Source organism: Nannospalax galili, unplaced genomic scaffold (genome assembly GCF_000622305.1).
Source record: "Nannospalax galili isolate Female #2095 unplaced genomic scaffold, S.galili_v1.0 scaffold155, whole genome shotgun sequence".
In the NCBI taxonomy this organism is placed as follows: Eukaryota; Metazoa; Chordata; class Mammalia; order Rodentia; family Spalacidae; genus Nannospalax; species Nannospalax galili.
Window position 1 is genome coordinate 6,716,955 of NW_008339923.1, and position 19,956 is coordinate 6,736,910.

General features: G+C 40.8%; 1 protein-coding gene across 4 annotated transcripts in view; it reads left to right on the forward strand.

Annotated features, from left to right (window-relative positions):
- Ptprm (protein tyrosine phosphatase receptor type M) overlaps window positions 1-19,956 on the forward strand; it is a 794,765-nt gene that overhangs the window by 658,480 nt on the left and 116,329 nt on the right. For all 4 annotated transcript variants that reach the window (XM_008834659.1, XM_008834658.3, XM_008834655.3 and 1 more), the window contains one exon: window positions 16,766-16,853. In XM_008834659.1, coding sequence (XP_008832881.1) covers window positions 16,766-16,853 — 88 coding nt within the window. The remainder of the gene's footprint in view (window positions 1-16,765; window positions 16,854-19,956) is intronic.

Sequence of the window (19,956 nt, forward strand, 5' to 3'; positions counted from 1 at the left end):
GTAAAGACAATATGCAAATTCCTTTGATAGTAACTGTGAAATTAAGGAAAACTAGAAACACAGAATTTGCAAGTACTGGAAAAAATTAGAAATAGAAAATTTTAGCATGAAGAAAATACCAGATCTAGTGGGTTTTGCAGGTGACTGCTCATCCACAAGCTTATGTGATAATTTCACTCATGTATATGATGTATTCTGACTATTTCCCCACGTCCTCTCATCTCCCCCTCATTCCTAACAGTTCCTTTCTCAGAATCATGATTTTTCTTTTGTTCTGTGACCCATTTAGTTTAACCATGTGTGTAACCATTGGATTGGAACTATCCATTGGAGCCTGATGGGGTCACCAGTGGGTACACAACTGAAGGCAATGACTCCCCCTCTACCTGAATCTATCAGTATCAAATAGCTCAGCAGCGAGGAGCGGGGTCCCTGAACCCCTCTTCCAACCATGCCTGACTGTTGATGGGTCCATTCTTGAGCAAACCAGGGCAGATTTTTTTTCAGCTGCTATGAGTTCCTGATTTCCCAGAAGATGACCTTTAGCAGGCCTTCTCCCTATCTTCCAGCTCTTACATTCTTTCAGTTCTCTCTTCTGCAATGTTCCCTGAGCCTTACAGGGGGTAGTATAAATGCCTTTGGGGCTGAAGGCTTTTTTAAGAAGAATTGAAAAAGATACAGAATACTGTTCAGTTCGTTTTGAGAAGCAGAGATTATTTTCATTCTAAAACAAGGAAATGAAACTATACTAATTAACAGACTATAGGCATAAATGAACATGAACAAAAAAAAATCACTGGTAAATAGTATTCAGCAATGTTTAATGTATACCATGAACAAATCAGCTGTCCTCCAGGAATGGAGGGTTGACATTAGAATATAACAATATTCCATATTTTATATTTATTAACTTTTAAATAAAGTAATATTTTGAATCTCAAATGCTATAAAACATTCTATCAAACCTAGTCTTTGCCCAAGTAATAGAAGGGAATTTCCTATATCCAATCATAACTGATTATTAATTAGTAACAAGACATAAAATCAGGATCAAAATGAGGATTTTTATCAACCTAAGCTGTTGTGTGTTTTCTTTAGGGGTGTTGGGGATGGAAAGCAGTTTCACCCAACTAAGCACAAGCTTTACTACTTGAGGTAAAGCTTTTGGGTAAAGCGTTTAGCACAGTGTGAGACATAGTATGCTGTACTGTGTCCTAGCACGTTACCAGTGTTACCTCTTGTCCTGTTAACACCATGGAATTCATACACCCATGGGTTTTTCTTTCACATGCATGATTTCATTATTGCAGTTAGGTTCCTCTGTCTACTACACCTCAAGTTGATGCTCCCCAGAAGCATTGTGCTTCTCGTACACTAACCCAGGGCTCCACATGCAGCTTCAGCTTAGGCTCCAGCTGTCTGGGTAGTGCTGCTGCAGAGACCATGGGCATAACAGATGCCTGGAAAGGAAATTTCCCTTTTAAAATTGGTACACTGCCATTCTGAGGAACACAATCACTAGTAGGAGTGATTTGTTTCCAAAGTGCTGATCGATCCCTCATATGCTGCTACACCAGTGCCCCACACTGACTGACTGCAAGAAAAGCTCACTTCTCCTCTCCTTGGCTTACTTGTGCTCATCTCTGCATTCACACACACCCCTAATGTCACTGTGTCCTAATCTCCTTATGAGGACACCAGTCACCTCGTAAGTCCTCAATTTAACTTAATTGCTACTTAACTATCCACATTCACTATCATCCTGAAATACATATTAGGGCTTCAATGTGTACGTCGGGTGAGAACTCAAATTTATTCCATAATATTAAGAAAATCTAATTTTTATTCAATAAAACTGAGATATCATTTGAGATGCAACCAAGGGACCTTCACTGAGGGCTTGGGCCAGGCAACGCTTCAACCCCATGGGTAAGCCTCCCATCAACTTGAGTTGTCTAACATAGGAAGCTATTTTAAATGGCAGCCTCTAGCACGCGAGGCTACTTAAGTTGAATTCATTAAAGTTTACAGTTCTGTTCTTCAATCACCCCAGCAAGTGCTTGGTGACTACATGTGACCACCGTGGTAGGTAGCACAGAAATGGAGCTTTTCTGTTAGTGTGGAGCCACCTCTGCTTTTGTATTCTGGGAGCCCATGCACAATGGTTTCAGAAGTCCTGAGTGTAGTTCCTACCACACCCATCCTGCAGCTACCTGGTCTGTGCCCAGCTCTACATGCTGTGGAAGCTTAAAGTGAAGATGTGGGTCTTCTCTTTAGGCAGCATAGAATCTAATCGTCATGATAAAAAATAAAACCTTGTATACAAGCCACATAGAGAAAACTTAAGTAGTACATTTTTATAGCTACAGTGAAGGATGGGAGGGAAGAAAAATACCTTATGATACCAAATCCATGGGCATGCCCCACCCACCACACAGTGGCAGGATGCTGCCTCATCCAGTAGGACAACTCACCTGTGGCCATGCTGAGGGAGGTGGGCAACATGTTTGTTACCTCTGTGGGCTGTCTTGGTATCTTAGCTGAGCCATAAACTGGGAATCAGCCACTTGTATTGCCCTTGGCCCTTTTAGCAATGTTGCCATTTCTCTGGAGGATGCCAGAAGCGCTCAGGATGCTTGGGAAATGGGTAGCTACTATTTTGGACAGCTTAAAGTATGTTAGGCAATTCAGGTAAACAAGGGAATCATAAATGGGGCTGATGGGTTGCCTGGCCCATGCGCTCAGCAAAGACCTCTTGGTTGGATCTCAAATTACAAGATCTCTAAGCCCTCCTGAACAACAAATATAATTTCTTAGTGTTATGGAATATGTTGTGTCTATTCCTCTCAGTTCATTCAGTTAGAAACAGAAGAGAAAGGGGAGTCTTCATAAGTTGCTTACCTTGGGTGTTTTGTTATAGTAAGAGAAAGGTAGGCATGTAATATTCATCATGAGAAAGACTAAACTATTGATAGGTGAAACAGCATAAATGGACTTCAAAGGCCTTGTGTTGAGGGAAAATTCCAGTTCTTCATGATTCTTTTTAGTGACCGTTATGGAAACATTACAAAAACCCTAAGTATAGATGGGAGAAGTTAAGGGCAGAGGTTTAGGATAATAGTGGAGTGGTAATGCAAATTTACCCTGGAGATAAAAGGGCTCAGTGCTATATACACAGTGCAGTTTCTAAAAAGTTATTCTCTGATATAGTTTAAAATTTATTTAAAGTTACAAACATGTTACATAAAAGTGTATTTAAAAATATTCTGGGGTCTCTTTCAAGAAGAAAGTTTCGCTGTAACAAGTAAATGTGGGAGGGGGATTCATGTTGGTCATTTTACCATCTCTGAGGTTATTTTGAGTAAAGTACTTAGCACAGTATGAGGACATAGAGAGTGTGCTGCACTGTGTCCTGGGGACATTACCAGTGCTAACTCTTGTCTGATGAACACCACTGAATTCATAGTTTATTGTGATTGTACTAAAAATTTCTTTTGTGTAAAAAATCGTTTGAACCATTTTTTTTTCTCCCTTCTTAAACTTCTTGACAAAGATTCAAATCCCTTTTCAGAAATTTTCTTTGCTGAGATGAGTGTCTAGATGCCTTGTGAAGAGTCATTCTGCTGTAGAACAGAGAAAGAGATAGAGGTCCTTCCGAGGCAGTAGAGTACCACTGTTTGCATTTCAAACTGGATCCTTGGCCTTGCTTCACTTGCTTTCAACTCTGGCCTCTCTAAAGTAGTATAAGGCTGTGTGTGTCTTGTTGCATGAAGCATCTTGGCTTTAGTTTAATCCCAGCTCTATAATTCTAAATAAAAAAAATCGAACCGTGAGCCCCCAAGATTTTAATACAGTATCTGGTTTGTTGAATTAAAGCTAACTCTTGATTTTAAAAAAAGAAAAGAAAAACAGCAGAATTTAAATACAACTTTTGTCCATTTCCTTTTAACATCTGACCTTGCTTTATTTAAAGTAACTATAATCCTTTCATCAGATTGTAATTCTGAAGGGAAAAGAAAAAATGACTGCACTATAGAACACTGGATTATTTTTTTAATTCTGAGAACCATATCTTTCATATGAGAAGTACTTGGGTATTACTCTGTCAAACATAATGATAATTTATTTAAAATGAGATGTGGGTATATATGCATATGTTTAAACTTTCTAAGAGCTAAGCATCAAAGATCATATGTTGAAGTATATTTATGGCATATGACACTCTTGATTGACAGTGGCTACTTACCTGTTTACCAATACTAGCAGCATTCTTCGTATGTCCCTGGTGGATATTCTATACTAAGCGTGCTAAGTACAGAGAGACCAAGCTCCTCCTTTTTTGAGCTCACAGTCTGAGAAAGAGGTGGATTTGTTCCTGGAGTGCTCTGAGCATTTCCATGAAAGTTCTAGATGCTCAACCATTGTAGTAACAGTTCTTGGATCTTTGTAGGTACAAATTCTGTGTTCTTTTCATGAATGTTAACTGCTTTTGTGTGTGTGCCTATTTGTGTATGTGTGCATGCATATGCGTGGGTATGCATGTGGAAGCTAGAGGTCAGTGTCAACTTTCTTCCTCAGTTGCTCTCCATCCAACTTATTTTATGAGACAAGGTCTCTCTCTGGACCCAGAGCTCACCAGTTGTCTAGAATAGCTCATCAGCAAGCTCCAGGCACCCACCTGTCCCCGCCTCCCCAGTACTGGGGTTACAAATATATGCTGCCACACTCAGCTTTTATATTAATGCTGGGGATCTGAACTCAGGTCCTCATGCTTGCACAACAAGCACTTCCCAAGCAATCCCTCCCTCTAGCCCCGTAACTGCTTTTATTCCAGAAAGAAATCATGTGAAAATAATTTTAGAAATCCTATCACAAAAATAAAAAATAACTTGCCTGTAGTCACAGAGTTGGAAATTCATCAGAGCTAGGATTTAAATCTGAGTCCTCTAGTCTGGGGTCCGATGCTTGTCCCTTCCACCCCCCTGTGTTATATGTCAAGATGGATGGGGAGTTCAGCTGTCCCAGAGTGAGATGTAACAGCAGATGATGCACAGGTGTTGGTAGGAGATCCGTTCACAAGGAATTGCTGACACCATGGGTGGGGTTGCCTTTCTAGTCATCTCTTAAGTTCTTCGGGTTCACCTGTAAACCTCAGTTTGGGGCCCCTCATCGTTTCCATCTCTCTTACCCTATAAAGAGGCTTCAGGCTCAGGACACAGTGAAGCAATACTGCCAGTCTGGAATTTGATGCTGATGATGTTTGCCCGTTTCTTTTCTATCTGCTTTTTCTACTATTTTTACCTGGCTTGTTACTGGCCTTCCATTTATTATAATGACATAAATGTTCATTTATAAGTAAATGTATTAGAACAGTTAACTCACTAAGTAGAGGAAAGTGATAGGTGATAAGGGAAACAGTGGTGGTGGTATGCCATTGGGTAATATTTGGGAAGATACTGTGAGTTGAGGTTGACTCCTAACTATCACTGTCACTTGTCTTTGGGGATTCTTTTTAACTCTCTTCTTCAACTACCTAGACCTCCTAATCACAAAGCATGGTAATTAGATGAAGTGCAAATTTTACCCAAGGTCTATAGCACAGTGATGTGTCTGTTCATTCGGGGTTCCTGACATAGACCAGGACTACCCTACCCTTTCTCTATGTATAGGTGATCCCAGCATATTGGAACATCTGCCTGTGCCAGGACTCTGCCCTGCACCTGTTATAGGCTTGCGGTTTTGATTTGTTTAGAATCTCTATCTCATGAATGAACTATAAGGTCCAGTCCATACCAAGGCTTCTCTCACCAGTGTTCTGTACATCGCTGAAGTAAAAGTACCCACAGTCTTCAACAAGCAAGGATGGTTTGCTAGATTCAATCAAGGAAGAGCATCCATGGCTCCAGAAATAACTTTCAACTGCAATTTTCAATAGAGTGGACTTTATTGAAGTCTACTCAGTGGTAGGTCTAACTCAGCGGTAGAACACTGTACCATAAGCATAAATAAGAGTAGCACTGGACTTTCTGACAGTAAATTGAGATGTAATTTTGTTTTTACTAAAGTGTTTCGAAAGATATTTCTAAACTTATTTTCTACTGTTTGAAAAGATTTCTAAACTTATTTTCTACATTTTAAACATAATTCTCCATTGTAAATTGTAGTCCTTAATCATTATAGCTTGGGTATTACAGGAAGAGCAAGTAATTGTGCTGAGAGATTTTATAAATTAATACATGTCAAAAGAGAGTCACAAATTGCATATTAAAATTCTTTTTTCTGCTACACTTAATCATATCCAAGCCTGTCATCTCTAAAAATGTGTCCTTAGCTTTTCAGTCACATTTGATGAAGCTTGTGTGCTCTGATTTCTGAGGACTTTTAAAAAGTCACAGCTTTCTAAGAAGGAGTGCTAAAAGGTAGACATTTTTTTTTGCTATTTATTTTATTTTACTTTATTAACAGAGTGGCAGGAATCAAATAACTACCCCCAGGGACTGAGTATAGCTCAGTAGTAAGCATGTGCTTAGCATGCTAAGGCCCTGGATTTGATCTCTCTTACCTCTAAGGACAGTGTAGAATTAGTAAAGGAAAAATATTGAGCCACTGGAGGAAAAGAAAGGGAAAGGATCATCAGAGAGACAATAGCAGAGTTCAGTCTCAAGCTTTAACAACTTTAACACTGGAACCAGAGCGCTGGCTGGTGGCAACCTTGCTTGAGCACTTCCTGCATGCTGCACATCTCACAGATTGATCTCATGGTCTTGATGGCTATGGGGTCAGAAGGGACATTCTCGGGGTTCCAGATAGGAAAGTGACAGACACCCTGGAGTGTTTTAAGGGGCTCCCTATGGGACAAGTCTATGAACTGTAGGACAGCAAAGGGACTTGTTAGGAAGCCTCTACAGTTTGCTCAGCAGAAGACAGAGACTCAACTTTTCCAACTGCTCTCAGGACAGAAGCAGCTGGCCTTTTCTGAGGAAGTGTGCATTTACTTTCTGGCTGTTCTCAGGTGATTTTTTTTTTCCCCCAAGGAGGTGCTTTTGCTGGTCTCAGAAGAGCTGGGTGTCTCTGGCACAAGCTCACTGACAAATAACTGTGTGGAGTCAGGTGCAGAGAGAGAGCAAATTATAGTGCAGAGCAGTTCCAGTGTCCCACACTCTGTGTCTGAGGGGAAATGAAAATCCCATTTCTGCAATGTGGGCGGCAATCCTAGAGGCAAGACTTCAGTCCAGCATGACTTCCAGAATTTTAAAACTATCAACTCAGATGCCCTCAGCTGCCTTGAAAGCAGCCCTTTCTTTAGTGCCTGTGCCAGGGGCTCATTGACGTCACTGTGTTGATACCATCCAATTATAGAGGTCTCCTTGGGGTTGCCAAGGTAATGCAGTGAGGCTAGGGGTGGATTCCAGTTCCAGAATCTTTGAAAGATTCTCTTTGATGTGCATAATAATCAGATAGGCAAAGACTGATCCAAGCCCAACCTGAAAATGTAAACTTTGATCTGCGCTTCATATGACGAATATTTACCCTGCTGGAAAGTCCTGGTCGACCAGCCTCTCACCACACCTGTCCTCTGTAAGCAGCAGAGACCCTGTCAAGGAAAACTAGATCTGCCTCTGAGATTCCAGCTGATGAAAATCCCCACGTGATGAGCCCTTGAAAGCCTCCTTCAGGGGTTGATTCTGGGGAGGCAGGGTTCCCCAAACCCTAAGCTGAGGCTGCCAGACCTGAGGAGGAATCACAGAAAATGAGGGTCTCCAGGCACTGCGGAGAATGAGAGTCTTCCTTCTAAGCTGTCTTTCAAGCTGTCCACTGAAGAAGCACTGGATGCTCCACTTTTTTGTCACCATCTTTACCGCTTTTTATTTATTATTTTTATTTTATATGTATGAGTGTGTTGCTTGCATCTAAGTGCACCTGTGTCCCCGGCAGAGGTCAGAAGAGGACATTAGATCCCCTGGAACCCGAGTTGCAGATAGTTGTTAGCTGCCACGTGGGGGCTGAGAACTGAACCTGGGTCTTCTGCAAAAACAGCTGAGCCATCTCTCCACCCCCTTTACCACTTTTTTAAAAACCACTTTTGCCTCCATTTATCTTAAAAGTTAGTTTTCAGGGTTTTAGTTTTGTTTTCTTCTTTCGTGCCACTTGATCCGCACTTCTCTTAAGTTTTTCTGCTTTAATACTTGAGCACCATGTTACATCGTTAGTGGGAGGTGGCCACTGCAGGGATTCTGAAAGTAGAAGGTGGCCATGGATCTGGGCAGATGTAAAGAGAGAGATTGAAGGTTGCTTGAGGCAGTTCATGCCCCCACATCCTCCTCTACAATCATTGTGTACATGGTGGTTGAGCTCTGTGTCACAGAAACCAGGGGAACTGGGAAAATGGCTCAGTTAGTAAAGTGTTTGCTGCACAAACATAAGGATCTGAGTTCAAACTCTGGCATCCACACAAAAGCTATGCCTGGAATCCCAGCACTGGGAAGACAGGGCAGGAGCTTGGGGCCAGCCAGTCTACCAAATCTGCAAGTTCCAGGTTGGAAGAGAAAGAGACCAGATCCTGTCTCAAAATATTCTAATATTTTGAATTGAAAAATGATTGAGGAATGTGCCCGAAGTCACCCTCTACCCTACACACACACACACACACACACACACGCACTCCTAGCTATAACCTAAAATGTAGCCCATGGCCAGGGTTCACATTAGAATGCCATGTACACAGGGTCATAGCAAACCCAGTACAGCTGGTTCTCAGCCAGCTTGTGGTTGAGTGCTAGGAAAACCGAGTCTGGCATGAGCAAGTGTCTCTGGGAGCCCAGCCCTTCTGCCTATCACCTGTGTGATGTCAGAAAGCCACACAATGCTCTTGGTATTAAAGTTCTCTTAGCTATGTAACATAATTTTTAAAATTATTTTTTTATTTTATGTGTATGAGTGTATTGTCAATGTAGGTGAGTGCACCTGTGTCCTGCAGTGCGTGCAGAAGACAGAAGAGGCTGTTGGATCTCCTGGAACTGGAGTTATGGACAGTTGTTAGCTACCATGTGGGTGCTGAGATTTGAACCCAGGTATTCTGAAAGAACAGTCAGTGTTCTTAACTGCTGAGCAATCTCTCCAGCCCTGTAACATAATTTTAAATGTCTATCCAGGACTGATAGTGTAGCTCCTGGTATAACACAGCCCAACACACACAGAGTTCTGGGTTTCGTTCTCACACTAAATAATTGCTCATCTGATAGTACTTTAACCATCCTGTAAGCACATATTTCCCAAAAGAAATATGGCTTTGCTATGAAACTCACTTATAAGATCCTTTCAGAGTTACATTTAACAGAATAAGAAACATGTTCTAAAGTCAGTCAATGGACTTCTGATCACTGAGATTTCATAGGGTTGTGTTAGGCCACAAAAAAATGTTGGATAAATGAAGACCATTGTAGGACAAGAATTGCCAAGATCTTCAACCTCCTGGTGTCAAAATAGAAAAATCTGCACAATTTTCAATTGGATTAAATTGTAGTTTTTAAAAATGGCCATTTGGATCACTAAGTAATTAGCAACTTCTTTAAAAGGCCTAATGGCTGGAGAGATGGCTCAGCAGTTAAGAGCACTGACTGCTCTTGCAGATGACCTGGGTTTGATTCCCAGCACCCACATGGTGGCTACAAACTGTCCTTAACTCCAGTTCCAGGGGAATCTGAAGCCCTCTTCTGACCTCTGCAGCATTGCACGACACAGGTGCACTCACATACAAGCAGGCAATACACTCATACACATAAAATAAAAATAATAAAAAAACAAAATTAAATTTTAAAAAAGACCTACTGGGTGTGCACATGTAGATTTCAGTTTGTATAGAAATGGCACAAGCATTTAAACCCTTGTCCTCACCCATTTCCACCTCTTTGGCTCTTGAAGTATCACATGCTTGCTTTGACTGCCTTTGTCCAAGACATTGGAAAGACAGTGACCAGAGACCATGGCAGCCACTGGACCTGAACTTCAGGGCTCCTTTCCATCAGCATCCCACTTTGTGGCAAGTCAGGCAAAGTTAACTGTCTGCTGTTGCTTTAGTGCTGTAGTAATAAATAGTTTATATGGATCTAATAAAATGCAATGCTTGGTAGAATGAGAAGAGAGTATAGGTAGAAAACAAAGAAAGTTCAGAGACTCTGCATGCCCCAGTGAGTTTATCTTCCTACTTTCAGGGCGATGATTTCAATCATTTTACATGCACAATTTTATTCATAAGAAAAAGAGAGGAAAAATTCGATTTCGGAAGCTTCTAAAACACTTGACCCTATACTGCCTGAGAACACTCTGTCGTTCTATACAGCCTTGACCTGCAATCCCTTTCTTTCAGAGAGCTTGTCTGTTGAATAGGTTTTTTTTCCTCCTTTTTTAATATCTGAGAGCTATGGCATCTTTAACAGACTGCATCATTTTGGAGTAACATTCTCTTGAGGTGGGCAACTGAGATGTGTAATTATATCCTGTGGAAAATGATGGTGGTATGAGGGGTGTGGGAGGAGGTTATTGAATCACAAAAACATGTTTCCTATTCAGAAAAAAAATGACAGTGTGCAGGATGTTCAATTTCCTTCTGCTCTGTGCCCATGGAGAGTGCGGCATCTTAAAGCAAGAAGTCATTGGTATTCACTGGAGCCTGCCTGGTTTCATTTTTATTGTTTCAGAGACTTATTACTCTTTCAGAGTAGTTCCCAGGTTTGCTGCCTTTTCTTGGTCTATATGAGCTGAGGTAGTCAGAGGAAACACTGTAATTACATTTTAAGTAGAATAAAAGCATAAGTATATTTATGAAAATTCTAACAGAAGTTGCAGCAAGACCATTAACTTAAATCCCCAAAATGCAAGAAGTGTTTTTTCATAATAAAAAAATCCATAGTTAGTGCATTGAATTGTATCTGCATATTAAAAACCTGCCCTAAACACTAAATATTATCTAAATGTACATATTATATTCTGAATCCTCCTATAAATAGTATATTGGGAGTGTGAGCCATCACCGTTCGTGTCCCAGGCTTGCCCTGAAGTTGCTGCTCTTGGGAATCATGTCAGCCATCACCAAATATTGATCTTCACTTCTGTTCCCCCACCTGTCCCTCTGGTCTCTCATTAGACTTTGATTAAATTTGATTTTAAGGAACTTGCTCCTAGTTTTGTCACATGAAAAGCATAAGGTGAGAGATGGAGGAGGTATTGGAGTCTGTACGTAAGCTCGGACCTAACAGAGAAATTTAAGGGGAGGATAAATAAGCAGTTTCCCTTGAGCCGCCAGAAGCCCATCTTCACCATCTTCAGAAAACTGACTCCTTCAAGGAAGCTCTGTCTTGGCATTAGGAGGATTCAAAAGTTGGTTGGCTATACTTTCAACAGATCTGATAAAGAACTATTCAAGAAAACCATCTGGAAAGATACAGTATAAATTATGTGCTGCTTTCCTACCCAGAATATAGGTTCAAAGTCGAATTCTAATCAAAGCACCCCTTCAATCCTTATAATTTTAAAGGAACTTGTATAATTTTTGACCTCTTAAAGATAAAAAAGATAGCTAAAATTCTTGTGATCTTACCCAAAGAAAAATGTACAGGATGAAAGTTTTATTAAACATGCCTTGACTTTTCTTAATTTATTAAAAGATATTTAAAAGCCAAAAATTATGTGGAAAAGAATGTAACACATTTATTGACTAGCAAAATTCCAAATTATCCCATGAAAAGGATCCTAGGCGCTCAATTTCCTGCAGTATGTTCAACTTAGTGCTAAGTTTATTAGTGATTAGCCACACCATGGTATGCAAACATAAAACAAAGCATAGCAAAAAGGAAATGGATTCATAGAGTATCAGAGAAGCCTCCATTTCTTGGAGGAAGAATAAGGAAGTACAGATGTGTCACATCTGGATTGCACATCTCTGCTGGGCTGCAGATATGACACTATGCAACTCCATAACATTGCTGACCTGTGTTCTTGTCACAGCTGCTGTTCTTGCTCTGAGAATTTGAAGCCAAAAACACCACAGATGCTCTGTGATGGTTGTCACCTTCACTAGACTGACAGGCACATAGGTGAGGCAGTCCTTTCCAAAAAGCATTAATGAAAATAGACTCTCCTTGAACATAGCTTTATTCCTTTGTCTGGGGTCCTTGACAAAATATAAAGGAAAAACAGAGGAAACTAGATCAATGCCAATGCTCCCTTCTGTCTGTTTCTTCTCCACCAGGAAATGAGGAACTTACTCTGCCAAATGCTCCCTCTACTCAAGCAACTGTGACTGAACCCTCTGAAACTGTGAACTAAAATAAGTCCATCCTCTCTTAAGTCAGTCCCGTCAGATATGCTGATGAAAAACTAACAAACGCTCTGAACGTGAAAGACCTAGGGATCAAATAGCTTCTCAGAGCACCAACAACTTTGAGACTATAGAGAGTTTAGCATTCTAACTTAAAATCCACAGTTTATTTTTGTCATACTTTAGGCATATGAAGGAATATAAAATCTAAAAATAAATATTCTGTTAAATATTTTGAAGATATATTCTAACAAAAATCCTAACTTCAAAAACTGGGTCTTTCTCAATACAGAAAAAAATTAATTCTCTAGAACAAAGGTAACAAAAGTCAAGGTCGCCAACCAAAAAGCTCTTGCTTCCTCTCTCTGGACTCCCTGTGGTGTAGTATTTTTTTTCCAAGTCAAGGATAAGATGATATGATCTAAGTGATGTTAGTATGTTCATGGAGAGATTGCCTATAAAACTGGAAGAAGAGCTGTTGGTGAACATTCAGGATGTGGTTGCTGAATCCATAGAGGTCTGGAGGTGGTGGCCTTCATCTGTGGAGGCCTTCATCTCTGGAGACCATAGCCACCTGATCTTCTTCTCATAACACCATTTTGTGGGTTCTTTTTTGTTTTTGTTTTAGGAAATACATTTTTCTAGTTATAATGAGTCACACAGTTCCTGGATAGGAAGTCGAAAGATTCATCGCAAGAATTCCAACTTCTCCAGCTATTTCTTCCCTGCAGTGAATGTATATCATATAAGAAAAATTCCTATTGTATATCAATAATTGACAGGCAAAATTTACTTGATATATTTTTTAACTTTTTACAATATTTTTAAAATTTCTTATTTTGTTTTATTTACATGTATGGGTATGTGTGTCTTGGTAAGTGTATGCTTTATTTGTGTGGGTACCTGCAGAAGCCAAAAGAAGGTGTCAGATCTCTTGGAACTAGAGCTACAGGTGGCTGTAACTTGTCCAACATAGGTGTCGGAGACCTAATTCAGATTCTCTGTAAGAGCAGCAGGAGTTCTTAACCATTGAGTTATCTCTCCAGCCCTTTTTATTATATTTTTATTTATTTAATTATGTGTGTGTGTGTGTGTGTGTGTGTGTGTGTGTAGGGGTATTCATGGCACAGCACATTTGTGGAGGTCAGAGGACATCTCATGGAAATAGAATCCTTCCATCATATGGACCCCAGAGATTGAATTTGGGTCAGTAGGCTTGGTGTCAAGTACTGCTATCTGCTAAGCCATCTTGCCCACCCTTCATGTATATTTTTATATTCCCTTCATTTAGGTGCAAGGAGACCTGGTCTAGGTATGGAAATTAACTATGCTCCTTTAGGAGACATAGTACTATGTTTCCCTTCAAAGTCATTGTCAGGGCAGGATGCTTCAGAAAGAACAGGGCTAAGAGAACACATTGAGGTCTGTCTCTGTCTCATGTCCCTCAACTGTAGAGCAACAGATCACTCATCCATACCTACCTTTACCCCAGTGAGGCTCAGTTGAGACAATGAACTCATTCATCTTTGGTCACTTGCTCATGCCCACCTTAATAAGAGCTCAGAGATGCCAATACTTAAGCCCTGTCCTTATGAAAACATTCTGGAAATTGCTCAAATGGAATGAGATTGGTTATTTTCCCATTTGCTGATTTGTACCTCTTTCCTGGTCACCAATTAAATGAAAACAATGGAGTTACAATAACTGTTTTTAAGGACAAGGCTCTTGGAAGTCCTATGATTACCACACATACTAAAGACACACAGCTGTGAAGTGAGCGCCAGATGCCACTGGATCCTCTGCCCATCTGGTGGGAAGGGATGCCTGGGCCTCAGTAGCTGTCCCTCTGTGATCCCCTAAGTAGAACCATGGATTTGCTTGGAGATGTCAAAGTCTTCCTCAAAATCAGGTATCTTCTTCCATTTTCCTACAAAAAAAAAAAAAATCAGAACTTTTTAGATGAGTTAAAAAGGCAAGGGAAGTGAAATTGGTAATTAAATCATGACAAATTCAAAGTAGAATTACATTGTTAGAAGTCAAATAATAGTTATTACTCAAACTGTAAAATAATTGTCATTCATGGAAGAACAAAGACACTATTCAGAACGAGTATTTGACTTTAAAATCCCTGAAGTTATTTTTAAATACACAATATAGGACAGAGTAGAAGTTAAAGTTTTGTAGCTTATTCTGTGTTACATGTTTATAATCCCTGGATTATGCAGTGGTCTTGTTCCTGATGGAATTAACTGGTGATTCTTCTACTATGTCTTTTATTGTTTTATTTTATAAATAAACTTAAAATGTTTTTATTTGTATTTATCCTATATTGTAAAGTACTTTACTCTTCAATTAGCAAATGTATGACTTTTTCAGTTCAATTGTTCACAGATAGAACATCTGGTCTCCCCCTAAGTTTTTCCACAATGATGATAAATATATTGTAAAAATTATTCTGAAAGTGGAGTGTCAATTATCATAAGAGTGAGCCCTTAAATGAAGAAGGGAAGTTTAGTATTCAGCTCTTAAGTTGGTGGTGTGGTACTTTTGCTTTTGGGTGTTATGAAGTGACGTCTTCTCTTGTTGGCCTGTAACATGGATTTCGTGGTGACAAGGTCTGAGATCCAGGAGTTGGATGTAGCTGAGGTCAGGCTCTCTTTTAGCCCACTAGTTATGAGAACTCACCTAGACTGTGGGAGCAATACCCAGCACAGTATGAAAAATATGAACTGCACAAATTACATCAGAATGAAATCTGTGAACTATAGACAGGCAGTGCTGTGTTCTGATTCTATTTGTCCACCAGGGGTATGTGGGCTAGAAGGTTGGCCTTTATTGTGATAATGTTAGGAAGTAGAATCCTCAAGAAGTAGAGGCTCATGAGAAGCTCTTAGGTCACCTGGAGGAGTGCCCTCTGAAGGGACTGTGGAACCCCAGCCTGTGCCTTCCTTTGTTCCACTATAACCACTTTACCTCATGTGATGCCATGCACCACCAGAGGGCCACCAGATCTTTAACTTTCACCATCAAAAACTAAATTAATGAACCGCTTTTCTTCATAAGTAGCCTGCCTCAGGTATTCTGTCAAAATGATGGAAAATGAAATAATATAGATTTCCCAAGTCTTAGAAACCTTTGCTAACCTTTGCACAAACACTCTTATGTTACAGAAATAAAGTTCTATTTTTATACCCAAAAAATGCACTATAATCAAACAATACAGTCCTTCATTCATTGGATAACTAATTATTGAACACATGCCTTGAAGGCATAGGCTTCAGGCAAACAAAAATGCTGAACATGCAGCCCCTGCTCTCAGATTTCAGCCTGATGACAAACATAATGTGCTGAGCACTGTCCACTGTGCACATGGTCAGGATGCTGTGTGACAGGCAATTCTGTAACCACTTGGGCCCTAGCCCAGCAGTGCTGGAGCTCAGTTTACCTAATAATAAGCTCTTGGGAAGAAATAAACGACATTCCATTGAACCACAACTAACCACTTAACCATATTGGTAAGTGGTAGAAGTGGCCAGGATGCTGGGGTGGATATTATTAGAGTAAGGAAGGACTTCAGATCTGAAGAGAGAACTTAGAAATCCACCTTGGGGCACACTTGAGGGCATCCATTCCTGACTCCATAGTCTAGGGCCACAGAGCATTTCAGAATGATGCCATTATTCCTCTTCTCTCGTGTTGCTTGTTTCTTCCTCCCCTTCTCTTCTACTTCCACTGCCCCAGTCAGTACCAAGCCTATGAGAGAAGCTATGAAGAGGACGGGGAATGAGCTTTACCACGCTGCTGCTTCCTGTAACCCCTGTAGAGCTGACTGCACAGGGAACTGTCATGGGGGCTAAAGTGGGCAGACAGCCTCAGATCACTTTTGTCACTGTCCACAGATAGCAAAAGGTATTTTCATCATAACTAAGACAGAAAGAAACTTAATACTATGAAGATTAAAGAACTTATGCATAATACCAGATTCATCTAAGTTCCATTACAAACACAGAGAAAACGTAGACTCAGGCTTTTAGACATGAAGCCTCAGCTGTCCCACTTTAACATTCTAACCAAAAATAACAGCATTCTTTCACTTAGTGATCAGAGAGAAAAAAATACCTTCCTATGTCTTAGAAAAATGTCAAACACTAGTCGTATGAGAAATTGAGGAAATGTCCATTTTTTTCATCATTCCATATTCCAGTAGGATATTGTTTAAATAAATTGTGGGTTCACTCGCCACTCTCCTCCTCTGTTTATAAGATGCTAGCTAATGCAAAGCAAAGCTTAACCAAAGCCAAATAAAATAGTTTTGCTCCTGTAGCTACTCTTTCCTGCTTGACCATTGGCCCACGTGTTTTTATGGATCCTCTCCCCAACACCCTTTTAAGATCTCTTTGTTCGCCACATCAAATTGTCATGCTTAGTGTCACTTCCTCTTTCTTTCAGAGCTTCTTTGAAGGGCAGTCTGCACCGTGGGACTCCGCTAAGAAAGATGAAAACAGAATGAAAAACAGATACGGCAACATCATTGCATGTAAGTGTCGGCGGGATCATGGCGCTGTTACAGAACTTCCCTTCAGCACCTGATGGGATTGGCCACCAGGCCTCATGCACTGAGAATTTGCCATGAGTTACTACCTTCATCGTGCTGCAGGAACTGTTATGCTTGTGCCAAGGGAAGGAAAAATCATCTGAGTCCCCCAACTATATCAGAGTGCCCTTGCCATGGGCCTGGTTTTACTCTTAGATTTAAGGTTTGGGTAACACAGGTAATGTTACAATGAAGAGAAGAAAATGCATTTTCAAAGAAGTAAATATCCTAGGTCTAATGTTTCCTGGCTGCTGAGTGAGAATGAATGGAGATAATGACTCACGGCAGGCCCTCATGCACAGAGCCAGAGTTCTCTCCACACATTAGCACATTAATCCTCTGGACACTGGGTTAGGTAGGTCAGTAATAGCCCCATTTTAAGGGCAGGAAAGCGAAACTCAGAAGTTAAATGATGGTCCCCATATCACAATACTCATTAACGAAAGAGCTAGGATTATATCTCAGAAATTCCCAATGCCTGTGAAACTGAATGTTACCAATTCATAATGCCTCAGACAGCTTTTAAATCGAGCCCAACCTCATTAATGTTCCTTAACGATGCTCAGACTCATAGCAAATTGATGAGCCTCCTTCTCCTGGGGATCAGGCCATCCATCGCCTGCATTCACTGTTCCAAGTCGTACACGACTGCATCAAGGTACTGACAGGCCCACTGTGGCAACCTAACAGAATTAAGACCATTTATGAAGGAACAGAAACTAACAACAATGTGAGGCCGGGTCTGGGGAACATCTCCCTCATGTCTTGTTACTTCTAAGAGAACAAACTTGGAAGGTGCAGGAATCCAAGGGGAGCCATGTATTAGCTTTATTGATTGTGAAAGCACAGCTAAATTCTGTTTGGCTGCCGCAACATTTCTTGGCTTAGCAGTGCAGTTTCTATGGTAGTGATGCCCCCAAAACATTTTCTGCGATTGCGGAAATGTTCTTGTCTGTTGAAGCCACAGGAGGTTGCTGAGTGCTTGGAATGGGCTGTTATGGTAGAGAAACTGAAGTTTTTAAACTTTTATTTTGAGTTTAAGTGACACATAAGGCTAGTGGCTACTGTATTGGACAGTACAGATTATCACTATGTTTTAAGCAAAGAAAGGGGTGGGTTATATAGAACATGAAATGTTGAAATGTCCTGGCTAAGCCTTGCCTTCTTTTTGGTTCCCAGTAAAGGCAAGTCACTGGCTTTCCAAGGGTATAACACTGGATCTGTGTGCTTGATGCTCATTTTAAAACCTGGCATAGTTACTTATGGCTTCATGGCTGTGTCACTCTCCCTTGTAGGGAGGCAATGTGCCCTGAGGTCTAGAGTTTGACTGTCCCTAAGTGAAGTCTTTTGAAGTCTGTTGGCACTTGTGGGACACTTTCTCAGTATTAGATACTGACAATGCAAAGGTCACAGCAGCAGATGTTGTCCTGGCCCCAGAACAGAGTCAGCCAGGCAGAGGACAGCCAAACGTGCCTGTATCCCACTGTCGGGCAGCTCTGTAGGAATACCATAGAGGCCTAGAAAAGGAAAGTATTTTTCTTCAGCCTGTGTGGACCCTACCCAGTTATGGTCTCTGAGGTTTATTGAAGCCTTGTACAAGTAGAAGAATCCAGATTTCTCTCATGGCTTATAGGATCCTTGCCAGGAGTCCCTTCACCCTTAAAGTCTAAGGGGATTCACAGAGCTACACTGGAGACTTTCCTTACATGGCAAGAGACAGGAAACATTGAGGAATTCTTGTCCACCTGTGTGGGCCTCATGTTGGGTACACCAAAGGCCATTTTAAAGGGAGTCACTTTAAATGTCCTGAGATATCCAACTGCTCTTGGCCAGCCTATCTCTGAGACTGCCTCTCCCTGATGTATAGTTTAATACCTGCTTTGGTAGATGACTTGAGAAATGCTTTAGGGGAGTGATAGGTATGTGTACATGAGTATGATGGGTGCACACGTGAATGGGTGTCACCTTGCGTGTGCATAGATGACATGGAGGACTTTAAGTGGCCTGCTTTATCACTCGCCACCTTATTCCCTGGAAACAAAATCTACCACTGAACCCAGAGCTAGGCTGGTGACCAGCAAGCTCCAGTGGTCTTGTCTCCACCCTCCCATGGCACTGACGTTATAGGCTCAGGCACAACCACACCTGACTTTTTATATGTGTTCTTGGTGATTTGAACTCAGGTCCTTATGTTCACTCAGCAAGCCCTCTTACCCCCTGAGCCATCTCCACAGCCCAAGAAATACTTTTGAATGATTGGTAACATACAATAGAAGTTGAACAGCTTTAGTCTGAAAATCTGACATCTAAAATGCTCCAAAATCTGAGACGTTTTGAGCACTAAAAAGATACCACAAGTGGAAAAATTCCACAACATCAAGCTGTTCCACATAACAAAACTTATTTTTTAAAATGTACAAACTTACCTTCAGGCTATGCATACAAGATGGATTTAAGACATAAATGAATTTCATGTTTAAGATTGGAGCCCATCCCCAAGAGATCATGTTATATGTAATATGAAACATTTCTGGTTATAAGCACGTGTGCACAACATCTCACACTGTTTAACTTTCTGTAACAACATCATGAGATAGTGTTGTGTTTGTTTTAAAGGTCAGGCAACTGGGGCAAAAGTGGGTAACAGGGTTATGCAACTAATAAGGTATGGAGTTAAGACTCTGACCCAGGACAGGTTGTGTAGCCATGGCCTGATGTGTGTTTGATGGTTGGAAAGTTGGATGCAACCGTTAGATGGTTGGAAGGTTGGATGGTTGGATGGTGGGAAGGTTGGAAGGTTGGAAGTTTGGAAGGTTGGATAATTGAATGATTAGAAGTTGGAAAGCTGGAAGGTTGGATAGTTATATGGTAGGTCCTCTTGACTTAGTTTAGCTCTTAGCCTTACAGTCTTTACAGGCCAGTGTCACTGACAGGGGGCTTAAGGAGACTTTATCCACTTCCTTCCCTATTCTTTGTCTCTGGAATCACCCTAAATAAGTGTACAAATTAAATTTTAAAAACTATGCTCCTGTACTCAAAGGTAGAT